Raw genomic sequence first — 22,951 nt, forward strand, 5'->3', positions numbered from 1 at the left:
AAACAAAAAAAATTAGACAATGTGGACAATTTTATTTGACAGGTTTGCATGAAATTAACAATTTTGAAAGAAACATAAAGACCGCTAATTGTTGCATATAATAAAAATGTAAAAGCTTGGATATTGCTCACTTAATTAATCTATGGTAGTCAAGTAAATTTAATACTAAAATAACATTTGAAATGTACATTTTTGGAAGCTAACAAAAATTTTCCTTTGTGATCACTAGGTGATTATAAGAAAAGAATATCAAGATGTCAATCTCTTAAGTAACAATTCAGCTTTTAGTGGTAGTTAAAAAAATTATCTGCCGAAGATATGGACTTTATCCTCAGCTGGGCTATGGAATATCCTTTCTTATAATAAAATTTGTTCCCATGCGTAAAAATTTATTTGAACATTTCGTTTCATAACATCTCCTTAATCTTTTGAGTGTATTGGTATCACAAATTTGTGGCCGAAGGGACTTTTGTATTTGATCCCAGCATCACGATAAAATTTATCTGGTATGCCTAAATTACATAAATATAATTTTCCGTAGTTATTAGATGAAATGCCATTTAAAGGTAATATCGGTAAGATAGCATATTTTATGCAAACATCATCAATTCCATCTGGGGGAGGGTCTACTGCAAGGACAGATGCTCTGAAAAAAGAAAGTTTATAATAATTCAATTTTATAAAACTAAGATGATCTATTTGGAAAAGCAACTTTTTTTTCATTTTGGAAAAGTTGTGTTCAATAATTTGCAGATGTATAAAAACAAGACTTGATACTCACCTATTTTCACTCAACCATTTCCTTACTTGGCTATTTAATTTTTTTGAATCCGTAGATAGGATTACAAGGTCCGGTGTAGGCAATTCTATAAAAAAAAAAAAAAAGTGGTATGTGTTCAACAGATACTTATTTGCTCTTTCTATATATAACCTACCATCGACGGAGTAAACAATAACATTGTCCGTAGCTTTGAAGAGACCAATTTCCCTGCTTTTGTTAGTTGTATTTTCGTTCTCCATATAAAGTAACACTTTTAAACCATGGGACGCCATTTGACGTCCAGTTGCAGCACCAATGTCACTATTCCTTTACAAATTAAAAATAATACATGCGTCAGAATGCAGTTGTTGCCCTACAACAATGTTACTGACCTTAAATTAATTGATTTTGTACATATTATTACAACTTTTGGCCATTGGTGGTAGTTGGTTGGTGTAAGTCTCCTAGCGCCTCCTAATATTAATATGGCGAGATCAGTTACTCCTCTTGCAAGTATGTCCAATTGTCGTGGGAGGGAAAGTCCTTCTTTTTCAGCTAAATTTTCAATTTTTGCACGTACAAAATATGGTATAGTTGGTATTATTAGTCCTTCATCTAAAATACATTAATTTTATTAACATTAACAAATTTTTCACTTAATTTTACTCTAGAACTCTTCACCCGTAACAAAATCAGTAGATCCATCGAAAATATTTTCAATTTGTCTCAGTCTTACAGGTTCACTGACCAATATATTTTCATCATGCCGGTATTTTTGCATTGATATTGAAGTTTGACGCACCAAATCTGGCTTTTGCTCAGACTCAATTATGTCCCAAATGGCTTGTTTATTAAACAGTGCTAAATTGCCCTCAAAATCGAAATCCTCATGTATCAGCGGATCATCGACTGACGTGCCAAATGTTTGGCTATGTTTCATGTTATCTTTTCTAAGTTGTTTTCTTTGTTTACGATTATTGCCATTGTTATTTGAACCGTTATTAACATATCGCGTTTTTGTATTTCCGTTTCCGTTACCAGGAATATCGGGTGCATTTGGAAACCCACCATTTAGGATTTTCTTTGATTTTATATCTATGGGTTTGGAACAAGAGGCCGCTTCTTCACCCACCATATTCGCAGTATCAAAGTTATCAACATCGTATACGTTCACAGAATTTGGTGAGGATGGAAATTGTGTACTTCCCAAACGAGCCTCGACTTTTGGCGGTAGCAAGTTTCCGAAAAATTCTTTAACACTGGAGTTAAAATGCATTTTTCCATTATCAAATACTTTACTTTCTAAACTTTGTACACTATGGGATATAATGTTAGTAATTATTATCAAATGTTAAAATTTTACTTACCTTCGATATTTGCCAGAGTCAACTTTCACTTTTGATATTCCTTTTGCAAGTTCACCAACAGGATTCTCATCTTTTGGAAAAGTGCTATTTGGTAATGAGGAAGCCTGATCTCTTTCAAATACATCATTTCTCTCTGGTAAGGCCAGTGCAATTTTACCAGCATTAGCGAAATTTGGCAGTTTTACAGATGCAGGTTTTTTGAAATCAGTGGTTGTGATAGTACTATGTCCATTGAATGTTGGTAATAGGGAAATGTTAATGATATCTGTTGATCTGTAATTACAAAACTTCGTAAATTTATTATAATTAAGGGAAAATATTTAAACATACCGTAAATTCACCTCCGCATCTTGCTTTTTTAATGGTATACCATTCCGAAATGCTCGTACAATAGTTATTACGTCTGCAGTTATATTTTTGATAACTCCTTGAAATACACCTAAATTTGCGTCGCACTCTATGGAAACCGCTTTGCCTAGCCAACCATCTCCCATTTCTTCAAAGTTTATGATTTGTAAATAAAATTTTTAGGTATATGAGCTATATGTATATATTTTCACTTATGTTTACAATGATAAATTATATTTGTTATAAAGCTTTTAATGTTGCAGGGGGTTTTGATCTCAAAAGTAAAAATTCATTTAAGTACCCGGCTGCAAATTAGCCAACCACTATGCAGTCAATATTAGAGATGCGTTAAAATATCGATATTTGTAGGCAATTTATAAAATTTCATCCAATCAAGTATTGTATTTCTAACTGAATAATAAAATGACTACGAAAAAGTGACTAAAATCTTTTAATAAATGATAAAAATTACAATACATAAATAATGCCGTTAGAAAACATTCTCGCAATATATCATCAATATATAACATAAATAATCGACTATTCATATATCGAAAAATACCGTAACATTGGTGCGATGTTTATCGTAAAAGCAATCGGCAAATTTGGCAAACTGGTAAGTTTCTTAATGTCTTATAAGTCAATGACAAAAACAAAGTTATATTTTAAACCCACCACTTTTATGGTTAACCATTGTATCTGATGAAAGACCTCGCTTCTCAAATTAATCGATTACGGAAGTTATCGGATATATGCATAAATACCCATTTACACCTAGAATAAAGAGCACATGCTCACGTATGCATCTACAGTGGATTCAAAAATAACGTTTTTCCTTCTATCTATACTCCCAACCATCACATGACAAAACATTTCAATACATTTTAAATTTCGCCTTTTCTTGTTTTACCTTTTTGTTAGTGTTCTTGAAGTCGGTTAAATGATTTGCGCTCTCATTTTCAAGTTAGGCATCTCTTTATCTCCGTTGAGAAACGTTTTCCTAAAGGACTTTAAACAAGTAAGGAAGAACCAAGTTCAGGTAAAACCAAATATTTTATACTATGCAAGAATCGTAGCCAGGGGAATACCTTAAGGTGTTGGAAAATCTGTATTTTAAGCAATGCTTCAAATGAACTCGACGAAAGGGTTCAAGGATTACAATCATATGTCGTTCCTATTAAGTTACGTACATATATTATAGTTCATGTACTCACTTAACCTCATTACCCTATTTTTATTTCATATCGGCGATATATGTAGGTACAAAAAGCGACATATGTATGTAGTTAACTCAAACAAAGTACATGCATACCATGTACATATTTGATTTAACTCAAGCAAAGGGACTACATATGTACATTAAATATGTATATTTTATATAAGAGGAAAATATAATGTCATAATCAAAATGTTGGGAATCGGGTGCTACTTGTAGTAATGACCCGATTTCATTCATTTTAGACAATACAATGTATTATTGACAGGGAAACATATTCTATGAATTGTCCACATTTTCTTTATTTGGGGGCTTGAACAGTTTGTCATAAAGGCACTATTGGTGTAAAATTGAATGCCCTTGGCTTATCGTGCTTTTAGTAGTTTTTAACTTAACCCTGATATGGAGAGTGGGGGTAATATTTTAGCTGATACACTCATCACAGTTTCCAGAAGCCAATCCAACGGAGGATGTTTGGGCTTTAATAAAAAAAAATATCAAGAAAACATGTAACGTCAAAAAAAGATTTCATTCGGTTACTCGAACATATCTGGCGGTCTCTTCCTATGGAATATGCTTAAAATGTAATTGCAAGATGTCAGGCTTTAATAGACAATGCGGGAGATTGGAGCAATTATTGAATACACTCTGGAAAACCGAAACGTCATTTGGAAATTAATATAAACAAGGCTATATTTCTTATTCATCAGCTTAGTGATTCTGTATTTGAAACAAAAATTGTTTGATATAATTTGGTATTTATATTTTTATAACAGGAAGTTCGTAAAATTATTTTTATGTAATAAACAGAAAAATAAGTACACAAGTCAGCGTAAAAGGCCTCGACACCGCGCTTTATCTTATATGGCGGATTTTTTCGTTGCTATTGGGAAATTTACAACTACTACCAGAGATATTAATCGACTCCAGCAAAGCCTTGACTACCCTCAATAGCTTTTACTAATTTATCTTTTAATTGGACGTAGCCTTCATAAGGTGGTAAATCCAGACGATTGAAACTGAAATAAACATATATGAGATTAATTTTCAAACCATTTGTAAGCTAGTGTTGAATATAAATACCAGGTATGTGCTCGAGGATAGTTATTAGGAGTGCCCCACTTTTCAATGGTGAACATTTGTGGGCCATTGGAACCGTACAACTCCTTAAAGCCATTCATTGGAACGCGTGAAGTGCCAGTTACAAACTGTAATAAGCGCGAACGCATCTCGTTTGAAAAGGAGAGTACAGCGCGCCAAAACCATTGTATAATTATATGATTTTGGTGATAATCTCCCTTATAGAGAGTATTTTCTCGCCAATCTTTCACATCAATGTTTTGTATTCCACACATTAATAACTCCAACTCGTGCTCATCAAATATCTTAATTAAATTTAATGGAATTATTGAGCCAAAGCCATCCAAAAAAGATGACATCTGTTCTTTAACACGTGCAACGAATCGCCATTCAATGACAAGCCTGGAAGAAACAATAAAAATAATATACTGATAATATTTAAGTTCATAACTCCTCACTTTATATATTCATCCTTGTTCTCATCCGTAACCTCAATATTAGAGCCTCCCGGCTTTAGTTCGTGTTGGCTCTTTTGGCCAAACGTGTCTTCGTCTAAAGAAAATGTCAATTCCAATTGCCGTGGGTCGTTCTCTTTTATCCACATCAAGGAATTATAATACTCGGTATCAACTGATTCCATATCTTTCAAATCAATTGGCTTTTGCAGCATCATTTTATAAAATGGACGTATGAAAAATGCATCTAGCAGTTTTCCATGGTAGACAGCCATACCGGCAATACGACCGATGAACCTGCAAGATATTATGTAGTTGTTTACTGTACTATTTGAAATATATTCACTAAAACTAAAAAAGTGTCATTCGGATAAATGTGTGTAAAGTTTTTGATGATAATTATCCGAAATTTTTTATGTGTTTCCAAATATATACAAGTAATTTTTCTATAAAATGTGGTTATCAGCCTAAGTTTAAATGCTAAAAACAAACTATTTTTTACGAACTTGAAATAACTTAAGTGCTCCTCATTGCACAAACCACTGCCATTATTAATTTGTAGCGTATAATTATCCATAGCTGAATACTCAAAGAGTCCATAGTATGGGTTAAACATTTCCTTTGATAACAAATAGAACCACTCTCTTGCCAGACCTCCATAATCTAAAAAGAAAATCACTTTTATATATTTTTCAAAAGGAAAAAGAAAATATTTCACTAACCCAATCCGGTTTCACCTTCGAACTCTACCCACAATTTAGTTTTTAATAAATCGGTTTTGGTCACAGAGTTTATGATTCTGTAAGAATCCTCTAAAATTGAGGAACGGCGAATACGAATCTCAAATTTATTCGGAACATTTGTCTACAAAATAAATTTATGAGAAATTTATAAAATTCTAAAAGATAAACTTACGGGTTTTCGAATATGACTCTTGAAATATTCATACTTTTGCTTGTAATCTCTGGAATATGGTACAGCTTGGCCAGCAATATTTGGATTAGATAATCGTGGATCTTCCCACTGGGTGGTGCGAGTATCTAAGAAATTATTCAATTTAATTTTAACAATCATATATACATACATACATGTAGTTTTAAGCAATGATTTTCTAGTTCAATACTTACTATGATCAATGTAAAACACTCGTCCATCTGTATGAACACGTTCTTCCCAACCTTCCGGCAAGGGACCCAAATCATCTTCAACTCTTCGTGTTTGATTTGGCATTGGGCTAGCACGACCATTCCTTGGATCTATCCATGTCGTACGCCGCGCAGCATGATCTATAAAGAAAGTTCTACCATTTGGTGCCACCTGCATTGACCAATTTGGCGGTAATGCGTCTTCATCCGATCTAGGGGTGACCTACAAAAAGAAAAAGAAATTCAGGAAAAAACGCCTCTATATACATATGTATATTTTTTCAGGACTTACTGGAGGTCGGCCAGAATCCGATTCATCCACACTAATGTGGAAACGTCGTTGGAAATCAGAAGCAGCTGCTTCAACGTTAACATTACTGTTGTTAGTTGCTGAGCTAATGTTAAAGAAGATTTGTTAAGGCATCTTCATATATTAAGAAATTTTTAGTAGAAAGTAAATAAAATTACAATAATTTTTGCATAAGCTTAATGAAAAGTGAAAAATAATTAATTGGGAAGTTAATTTAATACAATACTTACACTAATGGGCGTTCCCACTGCGTAGTCCGTGCAGTATGATTAACATAATACGTTCTTCCGTTTGCGTCTTGCCTTTCTTCCCAGCCCGACGGTAATGGCTCGTGGTTAACACTGGAGGGGAATTGGCCCTGAATAAAAAAGTAAACATTAAACATAAATCAGACAAATAAGCAATTTACTTTTACCGTTGGAGTTTCGCCCATCCGTGAGACAGTTTCCATATGCTCCCACTCTCCGTCAATGGTGTCACTTTCACTGGTCTCCCCTGTTTCATGTATAAATGCATGATATATCTCTAGTGTGCCTTTTATCCGTGACTTTGCGCTGCTTGAATATTAATGTGCATATTATAACATTGATATGTATATATATATGTATATTTTATTTCATTAAAACAAAAACTTTCGAAAAACAAAAATTAAAACAAAAATAAACAAAATTAATTTTTAATATATGTATAAAGAAACGAAAAACAGATAACAGATCTTCGGTGTAAAAAATACAGTTCACTCCAGTGCATCTTCTTTAATTCAAAACAAAAGGAATAAAATATAATTGTGTAAAAAATGAATTTAACATACCCTACTGACCTTCTCGGTCTTAGTGAATAAGATTGTGGGCTTATAGTGGTATCTTCTTGCTCTGTAGGTAAGTTATTGAGCGTTAGTTCAACCATGCCCAAAAAGTCATCACGTGTTAAGCGATTTTCGTCAAATACTTGAAACACTAATTTGTGCTCGGAAGGTTTGACCTGGAAAAGGATAACGAAATTGTGCACAAGTACAACTTTAATGTAGTTCTTTGTTTTCACTAAAAAGTTAATTTACCCTGAATACGAATTCTTCATTCCAGGTAGGATTGAGTGTCTAAAATACAACGATTAGTTATATATATAGTATATTAGATAGTCCTTAAAAAATTGTTAACACGTACCTTCTTTTTGGTCTTCGTTAAAACGGAATCTATATTTATATCACCATTAATTGTATTTAAATCAATCCTTACGTATGGGTCACTAAAAGAAAAAAAATATTTTTTCAAAACAAATTTAAGCAACATAAATATTTTTAATTAGAAATATCACATAAAAGTAGATTTAAAGTTTCCCATGTAATTTCAAATAAATTTTAAATATGGGAACATATAAATAGTAGTAAAGCAATCCTTACCTCGCCCCAAATATATCCTTTTTTGCTAATGATTTTCCATTAATGATTATAATACGTAAATGGCATGTATCACTTGAGTCGTTCTAAAAAAGATAAGAAAAACAAGGTCCATTCATAGAAAAGTACCACATACTTTATTAGCTTTAGTAAATTAAAATATTATCATCCATAAACAAATTTAAATTTATTAATGTAACTAATACTAATTACCTAAAGTAATAAATGTAACTTTAGTCTTAATTATACACTTGTTGAAAGCAAAAAATGGTGTAGGAGTAGATTAATAAGTGGTTCTCTATTAACTATTGTGAATGAATCACAATTTTCACAAGAACTAAAGATTTGGGATAAGTTTATAAAAAGAAACAAATGATTTTTAAATCTTGAACACCTTGTAATATATTAATTATTTAGCAATAACACTTTTATTTTAACTTACATCATGATAACCATGAATTTGCTCATTCGCTGCCGCCTCAGCCATATTTAAAACAAAATTAATATATAGTATTTTTTACAACGCAATGCAAACACCAGTCAATTATAGATTATTTAAGTTCTTCGTATACGCTCTCTAAACCACCAATGCTATAACTTTTACTAACTAATAAGTTACACCAATTTGTAATTTAATTAAAACCGTACTTTGCATTTAGTTTAGGTTTCATACTTATAGGTGTACGATATTTTCAATAATTAATTGGCCACTGTAGTATTTTTTTAACTTTTGGCTTCTCATATTCGCAAAAAAATATATGCATACACCTTTGCTATAAATATGTGGAACTTAAGCAAAGCACTTGGCCTGACGGTGTAATTGATTTATAACAAACACGTTGCAAAATTTACGCCCAAAATTAATTAAACATTGCTCATTTATTACTTTCGTTGTGCAAATTATCATCTGACAACCTACCGCGGCATACCCACACAACAACACTTTAGTAAACTTCACTTTCTTGAACAACCTGCCAATTATGCATTTCATAAGTGTAGCCACTTTTTACAATGTATTCAACATGGAGGATTTTTGAAATAAGCTCAGTTCTTTGTATACGACGTTATTATGTCATTCTCAACAAAAGATAATAAAGATAATTAACATTTCGTCACAAGCAGTAAATTTTTTTTTTTTTTAATCAGTGACTCTACAGCAGTTACTTAGATTCGGCTTAAAACAAGTGTTCCTATGGTTTTAAAACTATTGTTCAGTTTTGTTAGAAAAAATAGTAGAATTCTAATTGTTATAACTTAATCAAATTATAAATACTTCTTAAAAGTTTTATTATAAATATTTTTTAATTTTTTCTATTTTGTTGAACGCGCTCTTTCCAGATATTTGAATGCAGTAATCAATGAAAAACTCAAAATTTGACATGTTATCGAAACGCGTTAACATTGAAAAATATCGAAAATTCGCTGCAATAACATAAATTTCTTCTCTAGACAAGGTTATTGTGTGTGTTTGGGGAAAATATATATTTCGATCTTAAAAATATAAAATAAATAGATAAAAGTATCAAAATGTCGGCCACGGATCAAATGAGGGCAATGCTTGATCAGTTAATGGGCACAACTCGCAATGGAGATGATGGACGCGGTCTTAAATTTTCTGACGCCCGTGTGTGTAAAAGTTTTTTGCTAGATTGTTGTCCCCACGATATTCTTGCTTCAACTCGCATGGATCTTGGAGAGTGCCCAAAAGTTCATGATTTGGCATTTAGAGCTGATTATGAAAGCGCAGCCAAATCACATGACTTTTACTATGACATAGAGGCGATGGAGCATTTACAGGCTTTTATTGCCGATTGCGACCGTCGCACAGAATCTGCTAAACAGCGACTTAAGGAAACACAAGAGGAATTAACTGCTGAGGTGGCCGAAAAAGCAAATGCAGTACATGCATTAGCTGAAGAAATCGGAAAAAAACTGGCTAAAGCCGAAGCGCTTGGGGAAGCTGGAGAAGTGGAAGAAAGTATGTCTTTGATGAAGGAAATAGATGAATTGCGAACTAAAAAAATTAAAGCAGAACACGAGTATCGTACATCAATGCCTGCATCAACGTATCAACAGCAAAAGTTGCGTGTATGTGAGGTTTGTTCTGCCTACTTAGGTATTCATGATAATGATATTCGACTAGCTGACCACTTCGGTGGTAAGTTGCATTTGGGATTCCTCACTATTCGTGAAAAGTTGGTTGAATTGGAAAAAACTGCAGGTCCACGTAAAGCAGAGCTTAAACGAAGCGGAAAAATTAATGAACGCAGTGATGATAGACAAAGATCGCGATATTTTGTAGGTGGTCGTGAATTAGATCGACGTTCCCGTGTACATAGGTCTAGATCTAGAGACCGAGCACGCCGTAATGAACGGGGAGGCGGAGCAAGTAGTTCTGATAATAGATCCGAGAGACGATCAGAAAAGGACAAAGAAAGGGAAAGGGATCGTGACCGACGAGTAAATGCTGCTTCTCCTGTGAGGGAAGAAAGAAAACGGTCAAGATCACGATCCCGTGCACATAACTACAGTTCTAGACGGAGGTCACATTCACGTGAACGTCATCGTCGTTAAAAACAGATTTTGTTGAAAACGGAAATGCAACTGTATCCTACAACATCATCATATGATTTAAATGTGTACATGACGATTCCGGTAGCACGTATGTAATTAATAAAAATATTTTCCGCATTTTATTATGTAACTAATCATAAATTCGATTGAATGTTTTCTTTTTGCGATTTCTTGAATAAAATCTCTTTCTCGATTATAGAAAAATATCATAAACCACCATTGTTCAGATTTTGGTATGTAAAAACTTATTGCTTATAAATTAAATATAAGTACGAAAATAGTAAACTTATCTAGGTAAACTAATGACTGACCAGAACAGTAAGCTGAGTGGACTATTTCAGACCCAGGTGTCACGAAAGAGCGTGTAAGAGCGTGGTCTTATGATTTCAGTACTTATGGTTCACAAATTCACATTCTAGTTAAAATGATTTGTCTTGGTACATATTTTACTGATGGTATGTAGTAACTTCAAATACACAAAAATTTATTATGTAAAATGATTTTAACATCATTAGCATTGTCACCGGCTACCTAATTGAACTTAAACCAAATTCAACATAGTATCCTCTTTCCTGGGAATTTGGGTATGTATTTGAAGTACAACAGTTATTTGAAAATAACTGAGTTTTTTTGTAGCCCCCATCTATGAAATATTAATATGGTTGGGAAATGAAATACCTGTCTTATTGCGTATAGAGTTTTTAACAACCTGTGGATAAGAAAATTCTAATAAATGTTACAATTCAATTGGCCCTGGTATGTATTTAAGTATGTATTTTGTACAACTTTTCAAATATACATAAATCACAACTATTATAAATCTGGTTTTCTCTTTAATCGTTTTCTGCTATTGTAAAGTACTTAACTGCGGTAGGAGGTGTAAAAGATATATTTAGTAGTTTTAATTCAAGAAAACAAGATAATATAATTGGATGTCCAAAAACCAATTGATTACCTAGATGACAAAATATAACTATTTTTATTTATAAATCATCACAATGGAACAATTTTTGATGTGAGTAAATGTAGAAAGACAAAAGGAAAATGGTAAGCTTGTCCACTACAGATATATTGTATTAAACACATGAAATTAATATTAAGTTTATTACACAATTTGTGCGGAACTATCTTGACCGTGTTAAGTCGACAACTTCCGTGACAAATATATGTATGTAGGTCTGTATACGATATAATATATACCACATGAATACTGCTGAATTGGTACAGAAAATGTTGTCGTTTTGCTTAAGGGCAAACAAAAAAGAAGAGGGAGTACATAGATGACCAACATCTTGTGGATATACAAAACTATTAAATCTCTTCGAAAAAATATACATTTCATTAAATTTAATATGTGATTTAATAGTGAAATCAAGTATTAAGTAAAAACATCTCTTATAAATATATTAGTTATAGCTCAGTTACCGTGCGTCGTGGTGTCTTTCTAATTGTCAAGAGTGTCAGAAACTTCTATAAATAAATTAAATCGCAAAAATTAAAGAATGTCAATTATATCTGCTTATTTAAGAAAGTAAAATATGGCAACCATGAAGACTTGAAGAGCTATCAGCTGGCACGGTTTTACTGAGAATTACGAACTGTTGCATTATTTTCTATTCTCGCCATATTAGGCCAATTCACATAGAACTTTTGCTTCGCTTTGCGTTTGACATTTGTTTTGAAAGAAAACTTCTATGTACACTTTTGTATTGTTTTATATACGTTCACACAAAAAGTTTTCAAAGCGAAGCAAACTATAGGTAGGAGTGCAGCCCTATCGGGCTCAATTAGCACTGATGTGCCATTTTGATAAAGCAAACTATAAGGCAACAATCTTTTTTCGGATTGCCAAGCAAATGTTGTTTCAGTATTACTGTCACGCAAAGCGAGAAATGTAATAGGGTGACAATATTAACATATGTAAATACCTGAATTGCTTACTACGCCGCAATGCCTCAGTTAGTGACTGACGCAAAACCGTATCTTAAGAGAACGCAATGTAAATGAACATTCACCACCGCTTCTGCGATCCGTGTACGCAGTTTAGATATTTTGACTTGAATTTATTTGAAATGATCTTAAAGTAACTCATAGTCAGTGTCGAATAATATACCTATTTATAAATAGGTATATCATTCTTTAATAATTGAATTTTAGTTTTTTTGCAAAATTCTGTATATAGATTGAGTCAGTCTTCAATTCAGTCCTTGGATAAAAATACGAGTCTGTTTCGGTTCCGTAGAGTATTTACTTCACACAGCGTCAAAAGTTTGATGTCATATATGTCATACATATTCCGTATACGCATAAGAATGTAAACACATTTAGTCACAACATTACGAAAGTGCTAACTAGTCCATAATCAATGCTTGATTGATGATATATTGAACAGCCGTAACAAAAAAGTTTGTAAACTCTTAACTTAAATATCAGATGTTAAATAAAAGTTCTGAATTTTAAATACTTATATCAGGTATAAAACTTATATTATGCCTGGGCATTATACAAATAACAATTAAATATATTTTAATTTAGATAATTTTGTTCCCTTACGCTAAATATAACTTGTTCTTGAAGCACATTTTTTTGATGTTGCTTGTTTGTGAGTTGCATCTTGTAAGGAATATCATAAATGGCGAATTTTCCTACTTTAGGTGCTCAGCAAGGTGAAATATAATTTGAGAAAATAATTATCCTGAAGTTAATTTTGTATTGTGTTTCCTTGCGTCTTAGAAACGAATCGTAAAATTCTGGAGGATCTACAGTTAAAAAAACAACTTTTACAAAAAGGTAACATTCCAGGATTAGGTACTGGAATATCCACCAATACGCTTTACCAGGTATATAAGTTATATTTTATAAAACAAGCATATGGGTAAACATGCTCGTCTGTTAAATTGTAGATTCCTGCGAGCCAATTATTACCATCGTCGGATTTTTCTCAAAGTAGCGGATTGGCAAACGCGCCTCGTTCGGTGTTTAATGCAACTACATCCACAACGTTAGGGTATTTCGTCTCCCAGGACTCTTACTACGGAAATACCTTCATACCTGTGCTACCACGACTCGATCCAGTGCCTTTGAACTAAAATAATGGCTTGTATAAAGCTAAAAAAGTTGGAGGAGTACTTACATGGAGTAGATACATTTGAAAAGCCGAAAATCAAATTAGAACAATACATAACACCGCCCCACATAGCTAGTTGCGTGCTTTATAACATTCAGGTCGAGATCAAAGCCAAACAACTGCTGAGAAATAAGTAAGAACACAACCACCACGTTGAAACTTTTTATTTGAACATAATTCATGAGGATAGTTTTATCTTACCAATGACTAAAAGTTGTCTGAAAGATATCTTAAAGATTTGCATGCTATATGTTTCAAATACTTTGTCATATTTTGTTTCTAACTACTAACTTTTAATGTTTAATTCCACAGTTTAAGGAAATACGAGTACATTAATGTCGTGGTTGTGTTCCTTCCCAGTTTGTTTAATATTTCACACTTGAAATTGAAAGAATTTTGTTTAAATTAATTCCATTTTTAGACCCTATACGGAGATATTGAAGGAAAATATGTAGGAGACTTAGGGTGTGGAAGTGGCATGCTAAGTATCGGTTCATTCTTACTTGGTGCTGGCATGACCACAGGTTTTGAAATCGATGACGATGCTCTAAATGTAATTAACGTAAAACAAAAATTGAAAAAATGTGTATATGTAATAATTGTGAGTTTGTCCTATTTTTTTTTTTTTTTATAGATTTTTCAAACCAATGTAACAGACATGGAATTGCCTGGTATAGATTGTGTTTTATGTGACGTACTAACGTTGTCTAACAATGAAAAATGGGAAAACGCGTTTGACACAATTGTTACCAACCCTCCATTCGGGACGAAAAATAATAGTGGAATCGATATGTTGTTTGTTCAGACTGGTGTAAATCTAGCTTCGCGAGCAGTTTATTCATTTCACAAAAGTTCCACACGGTATAGATACATATAATCATATTTATGTTCATGGCTTTAAGTTTTCTTTAGTATGACATCAAAATTTATATATTTTTAGCGGCAGCATCGAACGCACATAATTACTAATTATTTGAATCTATTCACTGTATTATTCTTTTTATTTTCACAGGGACTACATTCATAAAAAGGTGAAAGATTGGAACGTAAAAGGGAATGTGGTTGCGGAACTGAAGTATAATATTGACACCAGTTATTCCTTTCACAAAAGCAAAAGCGTTGACATCAATGTGGATTTTTGGAGATTTGATGTATCTGAGAAAAACCTTTGATTTGATTCACTACATAAAATATTTTGAATTTATTCTTTCATTTATTTCAAATACCAAGAAAATGTATACATAAGTGTGTATGTACGTTTGTGTTTATGTTAAAACTAGAGTATCATGAAAAAAGGCAGACGTGTGTTTCTGATCACCCGCTTATAGCATTTTTCGAAGCATTTACAAAAATATCAAAAACTATTTCACTGATGACAGGAAAATAGTATTTTTAACAGTAACATTTCCTAGAATTTTCTATATACAAATGTACCAATACAGATGGTTAATAAGGACGATTGTTTTTAAACAGCTTTTATACAGGTACAAGCTAGTGTAAATAATAAGCAAAATATACGTATACATGAAAATAATTTTAATTTAATACAAGCTTTCAATTCATTTATTTCCTGTAGATAATATGGCATATGTACACACATGCAGTAATTTAAATTAGAATTTGGATAAGACAATAAAAAATTTTATGAAATCAACTTAAGAAAACTAGAAAATTCGTAATACATCAACATATATGTAATTGCTTCACGAATATATATTTCATTATTCTTAACGGCTTTTCTTTTAATTCATTCAACTCATTTATTACTTGTGGCTAATATGTTTAAATAACATATGTACACACATGCAGTTGGTTCAATTAAAAATTTGGATAAAACAAAATCAAAAAATAATGATATTAATCTAAGTCAACGAAAAATTAGGCAATACATGTACGGTTACTTGTAGGAAATTTTTGTTTAACGAATATGTTTCATTATTCTTAACGTAGGCTTTTCTTCCAAATGAATTTTTAGTTATACTAAACTAAAACCCTGAGTTTGTTGAATAGCCTGAAGCAATTTGTATTTTAAACGCTCTTTAGTCTTGTACTGAGGCAAATCTAATAGATTGAAGCACGTGTGGGCTACAGGAAGAAATCGTTCATCATTTGTTGGCTGTATACAAATCTGAAAATACATAAAATTAGAATTTAGGTCAACAAAAATAGTACTGGTCTACTTTGATCGCTTTCATTCCTTGAATGGGAATTCGGTCGCTTCCAGTCAAATATAGGAGAAACTTTTTCTTTTCACTCTCCGGCAACTCATGGAATACTTCCCAAAACCATCTTATCTAAAAGGGAATTATCAGTAGAAGCATGTCATACAACAACTTTTCTTTTCTACATATATGAATGTACTAACTGTTTGATCGCCAGAGTTGTAACCGTTTTTGTATTCACACTGTAGCTCGAGAGCCTGCCAGTCGTATTCCTCGTTTCCCACAACCACAGCCATTAATTCATCAGGTTTGAAAATTTGTAACACTCGTCCCCAACAAACCTATTAATTTTTAATATTCATTATTGTAATAAATATGGATTAATTTTTCTGTCTACCTTCATAAATCCTTTGCGAAAAGCTTTAAACTGAGTTTCTACCGCTTTGTTAAATAGAAAGTCAACATATAAATCGACAAACTCCTTTCTGTAAAAATTAAAAATAAATGAAGTCAGAAATATACCACAAACTAAGAATAATTTTAGTAAAAAAAAGGTGAACAACTAACTTATTTTCCAAAGTGACTGGTGTTTGGCTGCCATTTGGTTTCAATTCCTCCGTTTGTGATTCACCGAAAATATCGCGAGATATTTCAAAATTTAAATTAAACACTTCCTCAAAATCAAGTTCGTCGTATTTTAGTATGGACTCCATCGAATTTGCCAACGTTGGCGATAGGTCACGCAAGTCAGTTAAATCGACAGGTTCATCCAGGAGTTTTTTATATAACGCCAGCGGGAATGGTAGATTTATAATTATAAAATTATATATTGCTAAGCCGCAAATTACTCCAATCAAGAAGTACATATCATCTGTTTCAAATGTAACATCCGCAAACCAAAGTACGTGTGAGTCTTCATATTCTTTGAACATTCCATATTTCGGATCCAAGAGGTCCCTTAATAAAAGCATGAAAAATTCTTTTCGCACACCACCGGCATCTTCGGCCTCCTCGCCATGGAATTTGATCTTTTTTAATTGAAATAAATTTATACGTATCAACATTATTTTCTTAATTTCTATTAAAACTAAGCTGGCTTAAATTACCTTAAGCGGCTTTTTCAAGTCACTTTGATTATACTGCATAATTTCCCGTAAAGTGTCCTGCACTAGATTCTCACGTGAAACATTCAGCACAATAAATTGCGATATAGGTGTTCCAAATGTAAGAAGCGAGAGGATTCCCTAAAATCGTTAAAATTAGAAATTAACCGTTACTGACATCAAAATGAATTTTGAATATACCGAATTGGCAGCATTTTGCATGGCGGTGTGCATTTGTATGGCTTGATCTGTTTGTAATAGTGTGGTTTTAGCAGATGCGTTGAACAAAAACGGATAATTACAGATGTTAAAAGCTTCAGGCTGCAATGGTCATTTATCATAATGATAAGTTTCATTCATTCATTGCGAGTAGTCAGTAGGGGATACTTTCACTTACATTTTTTTCGAATAGCCAATGTATATAGTCTTGTTGGATATCAACGTAATCTGTCAGCTCTGGCCAGTGGAAAATGTCACAATCGATTTTTTCTAAACGCTGTTTGTGATTTATTTTATGTAGCACGACTAACAGGTTTAAAGCCGCTGACAAATTAGAATTATAAGTAACTAACTATATGTGAATGAAAAAGTGCATATAAAAATTATGTAAAATTTGATTTTATATTAATACTGGTTACCTTCTTTTCAAAGTGGCCGCCAGAGTTTGCAGCAATTTTAAAACTGATTATATGAGCTACCACGTTTTTGTAGTTCGATACCAGGTTTTCGAACCAGTCTATCGGCGTCTGGGCCCACCACATCACAACAATTTTTCTAGGTATTTCTTTAAGTCTGAGGACAGCATTGCTGAAGGGTGTATGTAATGTTTCATAGTTTTTAGAATTGACAAATTCATGATATAATGGCAAAATCAGATATAGTCTCAAAGTTTCAACGTCCGCTGGCGATGGCATGAGTGATGCAATTATTTCATTGCATATTTTGTCCCAAATCTAATATGGATTATAATACACACAATATCTGATGTAATTACATCCTTGCATTGAAGTTACTTACGATTTGCTTAATGCTTTCATGTTCCACTTTGCGTATAAAGTCAAAAGTTTGTTTAACTTGCAACAAATCTACGCCGGGCTGTTTTGAGGTACAACAGAAATGCTTATTTTCTATCAAAAATGATCCGTTGAGGCAAGCTTGACTTTTAAATATCACTTCAATGGTTGTTAATAAGTCCATATCGATCGACGAATCCTTCTCCACCATAGCACACTGTTCAGCCAGCTCCCTGGTCAAACACATAATTTGAGTCCGTGGCCTGGAAAGTATTTCCATTAATAAAAGGCATTAAAATATTATATTATCATTAAATAATTACTCGCTAATTCGATAATCTGCGGCAGGAATTTTATCACCGACTTTTGTGGTTAAGACAAATGAGTGATTGCCACCACAAAAGATTTGTCGTACTAAGAGGGAGCCGTCTATATTTTCTTTGGTATCAGTATCTACTAGTTTAGAGCTATTGGGAGAAACCTGATATTGGAGATATTACAGTTTTGTTGGAATGTTCACATAAATAAGGTATATATAACAAACCCACGGTCCAACTATAACATGCGGTACAGTACAGCTATTCACTTTTCTTGTGTCAAAATTTCCCATACAACCCAATCCAAAACCGTAGACCCGCCCTCGAGAAGGCACTAATGCGAGAGTATGTTGCGCACCACACGAGATTTGTGTAATAGTACTTCCCATTAACTCTGATACTTTGCGAGGCAGTGCTTCGTTCAAGGTACCACCATGTCCAAGTTGACCGTGTGACCCTTTGCCACATGTAAATACACCACCGTCGTTGGTCAAAAATACGGAATATTGTTCGCCACATGTTATATAACGCACGCATAAACTACGAAGCGTTCTCAACTGTGTTGGAAAATGTCGATGTGTACAATCGTTGAGTCCCAATTGCCCACAATTATTGCGTCCCCAACCAAACACAGCACCAGATTTCGAAATTATAAATGAATGATTGCCTCCACATGCTATAAAAGCTATAGGTATGCCAAGCAATGATTCCACCAGGCGAGGAGAAGTGGAGTGGGCCAATTCATTCGGCGGTGATATGCCCAGCTGGCCATAAATGTTTGAACCCCAAGCGTATAAAGCACCACCTATAAATGCCAATGGAAAATATATTATAATAATAGAATTAATTATAAGTGTTTACTAACAATTGGTTAACGCAAGGCTGTGATTATAGCCACTGGAGATTTGAATAACAGTTTGAGCAGCAAGCTTTTTCACAATTTTTGGTGAACGTACAACATCGGACGAATCTGGCAGCGCCAATTGACCATAGTCATTATGTCCCCAGCTGTAAATCTGACCCCATTCACTGAGTGCCAAAGAATGTTTAGCGCCACAACTTAAATCCGTAAAGACAGTATTTCCAAGGTCACTTATGAGTTCTGGAATATGAAAGTTGTTTTTAGTTTGTTGTTGAGGTAATACCTATTGTCTAAATTAGTGCTTGAAAAGATTAATTGCGGTTTCAAATATATGTATTAGATGACTAAAATATGCTGAATAAGACAACGAAAAACAGTGTAATAAACAACATAACTAGATAAAGAATGTGAAGGAAGAGATATGTGGTAATTGTGGTTTTTACATTTTACTTTCATTGTTACGTTGTTGAATTGGGTTTTGTTAGTAATATATATATATAAACTAGTAATCCTTGTTAGAAATAGGGGACACAATTTTTCAATCACAACTTTGGATGACCTAATCCTTGACTCAACTATTGTCATTTGTTATACCACGCACCTGCATACTCAGCTATGGTGCTAACATTGCTAAAAGTTGTTGAACAATACGTTCAAGGGAAATATGGAAAGATTAAAGTTTTTTATATCACATACGTGGCCGCTTTGTCATCTGTTGGTGACCCAATTGACCATAATCATTACATCCACTTGAATAAACTTTTCCGTCTTCCGTTAAAAACAGGGTATGTTTGAGCCCGCATCCTATGCTCACTACAGAACTTTCTGGATGCCAGGGTATTTCACGCGGTTCCAATATCTGAGAAATATATGTATCACTATAATTTCATTTTCAAGATAATTAACTAACCTCTTCTTCTTCAATGCCGCCCAGACCGAGTTCGCCATGCTCTGTGTTACCCCAGCAATATATTGACATGTTGGGTATTTGTCGATTATTTTGAAGTGAAAAAATTACTTTTATGATAAAATGTAGATAACATTTTCCAACAGAGACTTTTTGTTATATTATGTGCTCTGCTTTCTTCACACCAATGTTATTCAATCTGGAAAATTGGTGTTGAGATTTTATTTTAGTAGATATATTAACAACTTCTAGTTGCTTCGAATATTTAGAAATCCCACATTTCCTAATAATTATTTCACATTAGAAGTACAATTTTATGGAATCAATAATTTTCAAGGCCATCAAAGCAATATACAAATTTTTGAAGCCGTTCTCACGATTAATTTTGTAATTAGTCTAAAATATCATACCTTAAATCTTAACAAAGCCACTAATTTAAAATTCTAGTTGATAATTGCTATACGATAATCAGAAATATCCAAAAAGCACATAAAGATGACTTCTTCTATTTGTCTGCTCCTAAGAATTTTGAAATGAAAACAAACATATAAATTTGACAACGACAATGGGAAATGTCACAACTAATGAAATGGCAGAAAACCTCTTAAAACTATATTAACTGGCAACATTGTAGAGTTGCAAGGCTTCCATAAAAAAGATTTATACTGTTAATTTTTCTGGAACAAACCTAAAAACGGAACAACTTATTTTTAAGAAATCCACCAATAAGAGTAGGAGCTTAAAATGTATACAATATTCAGAATGCTTGTTTTTGGTTTACGAAAACTTTTTTTATTTAACGTATTTTTAATATAGCAGTTCCCTTGCGAAAATTCAGTTATTATAGGACACGTTTTGTCTTGTGCACAAAAATGGGTATAAGGATAGTTGAATTTACAAAAATGGAACTGAATGTTTGCAAAGAGCAAAACATTGCCATACACTTGTAAAAAATATCATTTAAGAGAAAATAAAGTCTGAGAGGCGGCAGAGTAGCGCTAAGCGTACGATCAAATTTGCCTTTTTCTAGTTTTAGTTTAAGTTTAGGGGGTGTTTTAACACCAATAGTAATTTGAGGGATTGCATTCAGGTGACTGAACTGATAGATAAGCACATACAACTTTGGTCAATTTTTTTCAGAAATTACATAAATTTTGCGTTTCTTCAGTGTTTACACCATCTTGTTTACTTTAATGCTCTGCACTGTTTCGAGTTTCTGTTATGAATAGATAGGTATTTATTTTGTTTTGCAGTTGAATGATACCGGAATAAATAACATATTGAATAGTTCTTTTGAAATTAATGTTTTGTTTGAAAATTAGCTCACTTCCAGCTGAAAATAGAATCAATTAAATGAACCATATGTGACAATACAATTTATTTTGCCCATAATTTTTTATATTTTTTTTCGTAACTTAAAGTATTGCGATTTCTCTACAATGAAGAAAATTTCTTTGAATTAGTAAATGTAAAATTGAAATGGAAACATAAATAACCTACATATGTATGTGTAACACGAATATTAACATTTACTACATACATACATATATAGGTATTACAAAATAGTGTAAATTCTATGATAACAGCTTTTGAAAGTTTTGAGATACAAGAAAATGATAAAAAAAATTACAACTTACTACGATGAAGCCAAAGGCAATGTGAAAAGTCTTCTGAAATTCCAACAAATCGTTTCTACTAGTCTTTAATTGTGAAATAAACGTTCTGCCTCTTTCTTTGAATGCTAAATAGAAATAACAAATAAATCAGAATTAAATTGTCTAATCAACTTACCGTATTACCAAAGCGTGCAATAACAAAATTTGTAAAAAAGAAATTTAAAATACATACATACATAAATATTTGTATGGTGCAGCTCTGACCTGTTCGACATGTCGTATGAGTGATGTCTTGTATATTGCTGTCTCCTTTTAATGATTACTCCACACCCAGAGGTTATCTGATTTATATATTTTTTGTTGTTTTTGAATTTCACGTCGTTTATTGTGTTTTCCTGTTTATTTTTCGCAAGAAAATCAGCTCAGCCCTCGGTCTGCTGCGCTGCTTTGCACGAGTATGGCAAAATATAATTAGGGCCGCAAGCAGCAAATTGTTAAAATTGTATTTATTAATATTACGGGTGTTTATGTCATGTTTTCATTGCCTTAAAACATGTGAATGAGAAAGGAACACGTCCTCCACATGCAAAATAAATTAAAAAATAATTGCACATTTTCGCGAAATTCAGAAATATGTATGTGTGCCTCTATACTATATCGTTGTATATATGTATCATATTGTATTCTTGTCTTATATATGAAAATATATTGTGAATTATACCCCAAACAGGGCTGTTAAGCATAAAGTATATATAAATGATTAGGATGATGAGCTGATTCGATTTTGCCATGTATTTCTGTTTGTCCGTCCGTCTGTCTGTAAATACGCTAAGGGGTCCCTAGGTTTTTGAGATATAGGTCTGAAAATTTTTCCCAGAAGTTCCATATTTGTTGGAATCTTTAATATCGGACCATATAGTATAGTATATAGCTGCCATAAAAATTTTGGTTTATCAAAATAAAGTCCTTGAACGAAAAATTCTTTAATTTGACGAGATATTCTCATGAAATTTGGCATAGATTAATGTCCAAGGCAGTGTTACAATTACCGAACATATTGTTCAGACCAAACTGCTGAACTGCTGTCTTGTAAACTGAACGATCAGAATCAAGATAAATATCTCTTTATACCCTTTTAAGCTATGAGAAATGCAAATACTATATTATCACACTATATATTGGTTGTCAAAAAA

The 22,951-nt window shown here is 32.8% G+C and overlaps 6 protein-coding genes across 8 annotated transcripts; 3 read left to right on the forward strand and 3 right to left on the reverse strand.

The window, feature by feature from the left end:
- Nucleotides 1–12: 12 nt before the first annotated feature.
- LOC105226498 (enhancer of mRNA-decapping protein 3) lies at nucleotides 13–2,980 on the reverse strand. Its single transcript, XM_011205387.4, has 7 exons — nucleotides 2,458–2,980; nucleotides 2,128–2,400; nucleotides 1,442–2,076; nucleotides 1,153–1,375; nucleotides 936–1,087; nucleotides 782–866; nucleotides 13–646 (listed from the first exon to the last, which is right to left on the reverse strand). The coding sequence occupies exons 1-7, from the start codon at nucleotides 2,619–2,621 to the stop codon at nucleotides 421–423; spliced, it is 1,758 nt and encodes a 585-aa protein (XP_011203689.1). The 5' UTR covers nucleotides 2,622–2,980; the 3' UTR covers nucleotides 13–420.
- A 1,406-nt stretch (nucleotides 2,981–4,386) lies between these two features.
- LOC105226493 (E3 ubiquitin-protein ligase Nedd-4) lies at nucleotides 4,387–9,022 on the reverse strand. Of its 2 annotated transcripts, none has more exons than XM_029550271.2 (15): nucleotides 8,520–9,022; nucleotides 8,081–8,163; nucleotides 7,845–7,926; nucleotides 7,739–7,777; nucleotides 7,493–7,662; nucleotides 7,097–7,235; nucleotides 6,912–7,039; nucleotides 6,664–6,766; nucleotides 6,354–6,594; nucleotides 6,142–6,266; nucleotides 5,949–6,090; nucleotides 5,733–5,889; nucleotides 5,230–5,523; nucleotides 4,775–5,173; nucleotides 4,387–4,710 (listed from the first exon to the last, which is right to left on the reverse strand). In XM_029550271.2, exons 1-15 carry the CDS (start codon nucleotides 8,562–8,564, stop codon nucleotides 4,608–4,610), a joined length of 2,250 nt encoding a protein of 749 aa, XP_029406131.2. In that variant the 5' UTR covers nucleotides 8,565–9,022; the 3' UTR covers nucleotides 4,387–4,607. The 2 variants fall into 2 exon arrangements, with proteins under 2 accessions (XP_029406131.2, XP_019845913.2); XM_019990354.3 differs by having other exon boundaries at nucleotides 7,097–7,238.
- Nucleotides 9,023–9,468: 446 nt separating this feature from the next.
- Nucleotides 9,469–11,427, forward strand: LOC105226496 (putative RNA-binding protein Luc7-like 1). 2 transcript variants are annotated; one of them, XM_019990339.3, is made up of 5 exons: nucleotides 9,469–10,739; nucleotides 10,851–10,884; nucleotides 10,946–11,106; nucleotides 11,167–11,235; nucleotides 11,288–11,427. In XM_019990339.3, the coding sequence occupies exon 1, from the start codon at nucleotides 9,605–9,607 to the stop codon at nucleotides 10,649–10,651; it is 1,047 nt and encodes a 348-aa protein (XP_019845898.1). In that variant the 5' UTR covers nucleotides 9,469–9,604; the 3' UTR covers nucleotides 10,652–10,739; nucleotides 10,851–10,884; nucleotides 10,946–11,106; nucleotides 11,167–11,235; nucleotides 11,288–11,427. The 2 variants fall into 2 exon arrangements, with proteins under 2 accessions (XP_019845898.1, XP_049315247.1); XM_049459290.1 differs by having other exon boundaries at nucleotides 10,851–11,106.
- A 1,559-nt stretch (nucleotides 11,428–12,986) lies between these two features.
- LOC109579190 (SOSS complex subunit C homolog) lies at nucleotides 12,987–13,834 on the forward strand. Its single transcript, XM_019990338.3, has 4 exons — nucleotides 12,987–13,124; nucleotides 13,187–13,317; nucleotides 13,385–13,491; nucleotides 13,555–13,834. Exons 2-4 carry the CDS (start codon nucleotides 13,284–13,286, stop codon nucleotides 13,738–13,740), a joined length of 327 nt encoding a protein of 108 aa, XP_019845897.1. The 5' UTR covers nucleotides 12,987–13,124; nucleotides 13,187–13,283; the 3' UTR covers nucleotides 13,741–13,834.
- On the forward strand, nucleotides 13,661–15,034 carry LOC105226492 (rRNA N6-adenosine-methyltransferase Mettl5). Its single transcript, XM_029550262.2, has 4 exons — nucleotides 13,661–13,876; nucleotides 14,200–14,331; nucleotides 14,413–14,639; nucleotides 14,791–15,034. Exons 1-4 carry the CDS (start codon nucleotides 13,745–13,747, stop codon nucleotides 14,948–14,950), a joined length of 651 nt encoding a protein of 216 aa, XP_029406122.2. The 5' UTR covers nucleotides 13,661–13,744; the 3' UTR covers nucleotides 14,951–15,034.
- LOC105226491 (probable E3 ubiquitin-protein ligase HERC4) lies at nucleotides 14,970–20,708 on the reverse strand. The gene is made up of 16 exons (XM_011205381.4): nucleotides 20,553–20,708; nucleotides 20,146–20,341; nucleotides 19,932–20,094; nucleotides 19,239–19,475; nucleotides 18,601–19,178; nucleotides 18,380–18,537; nucleotides 18,061–18,319; nucleotides 17,682–17,996; nucleotides 17,441–17,614; nucleotides 17,245–17,364; nucleotides 17,047–17,184; nucleotides 16,508–16,968; nucleotides 16,338–16,425; nucleotides 16,144–16,281; nucleotides 15,959–16,072; nucleotides 14,970–15,906 (listed from the first exon to the last, which is right to left on the reverse strand). Exons 2-16 carry the CDS (start codon nucleotides 20,212–20,214, stop codon nucleotides 15,754–15,756), a joined length of 3,165 nt encoding a protein of 1,054 aa, XP_011203683.2. The 5' UTR covers nucleotides 20,215–20,341; nucleotides 20,553–20,708; the 3' UTR covers nucleotides 14,970–15,753.
- Between the last annotated feature and the right edge of the window lie 2,243 nt (nucleotides 20,709–22,951).

Source organism: Bactrocera dorsalis, chromosome 5 (assembly GCF_023373825.1).
Source record: "Bactrocera dorsalis isolate Fly_Bdor chromosome 5, ASM2337382v1, whole genome shotgun sequence".
Taxonomy (NCBI): domain Eukaryota; kingdom Metazoa; phylum Arthropoda; class Insecta; order Diptera; family Tephritidae; genus Bactrocera; species Bactrocera dorsalis.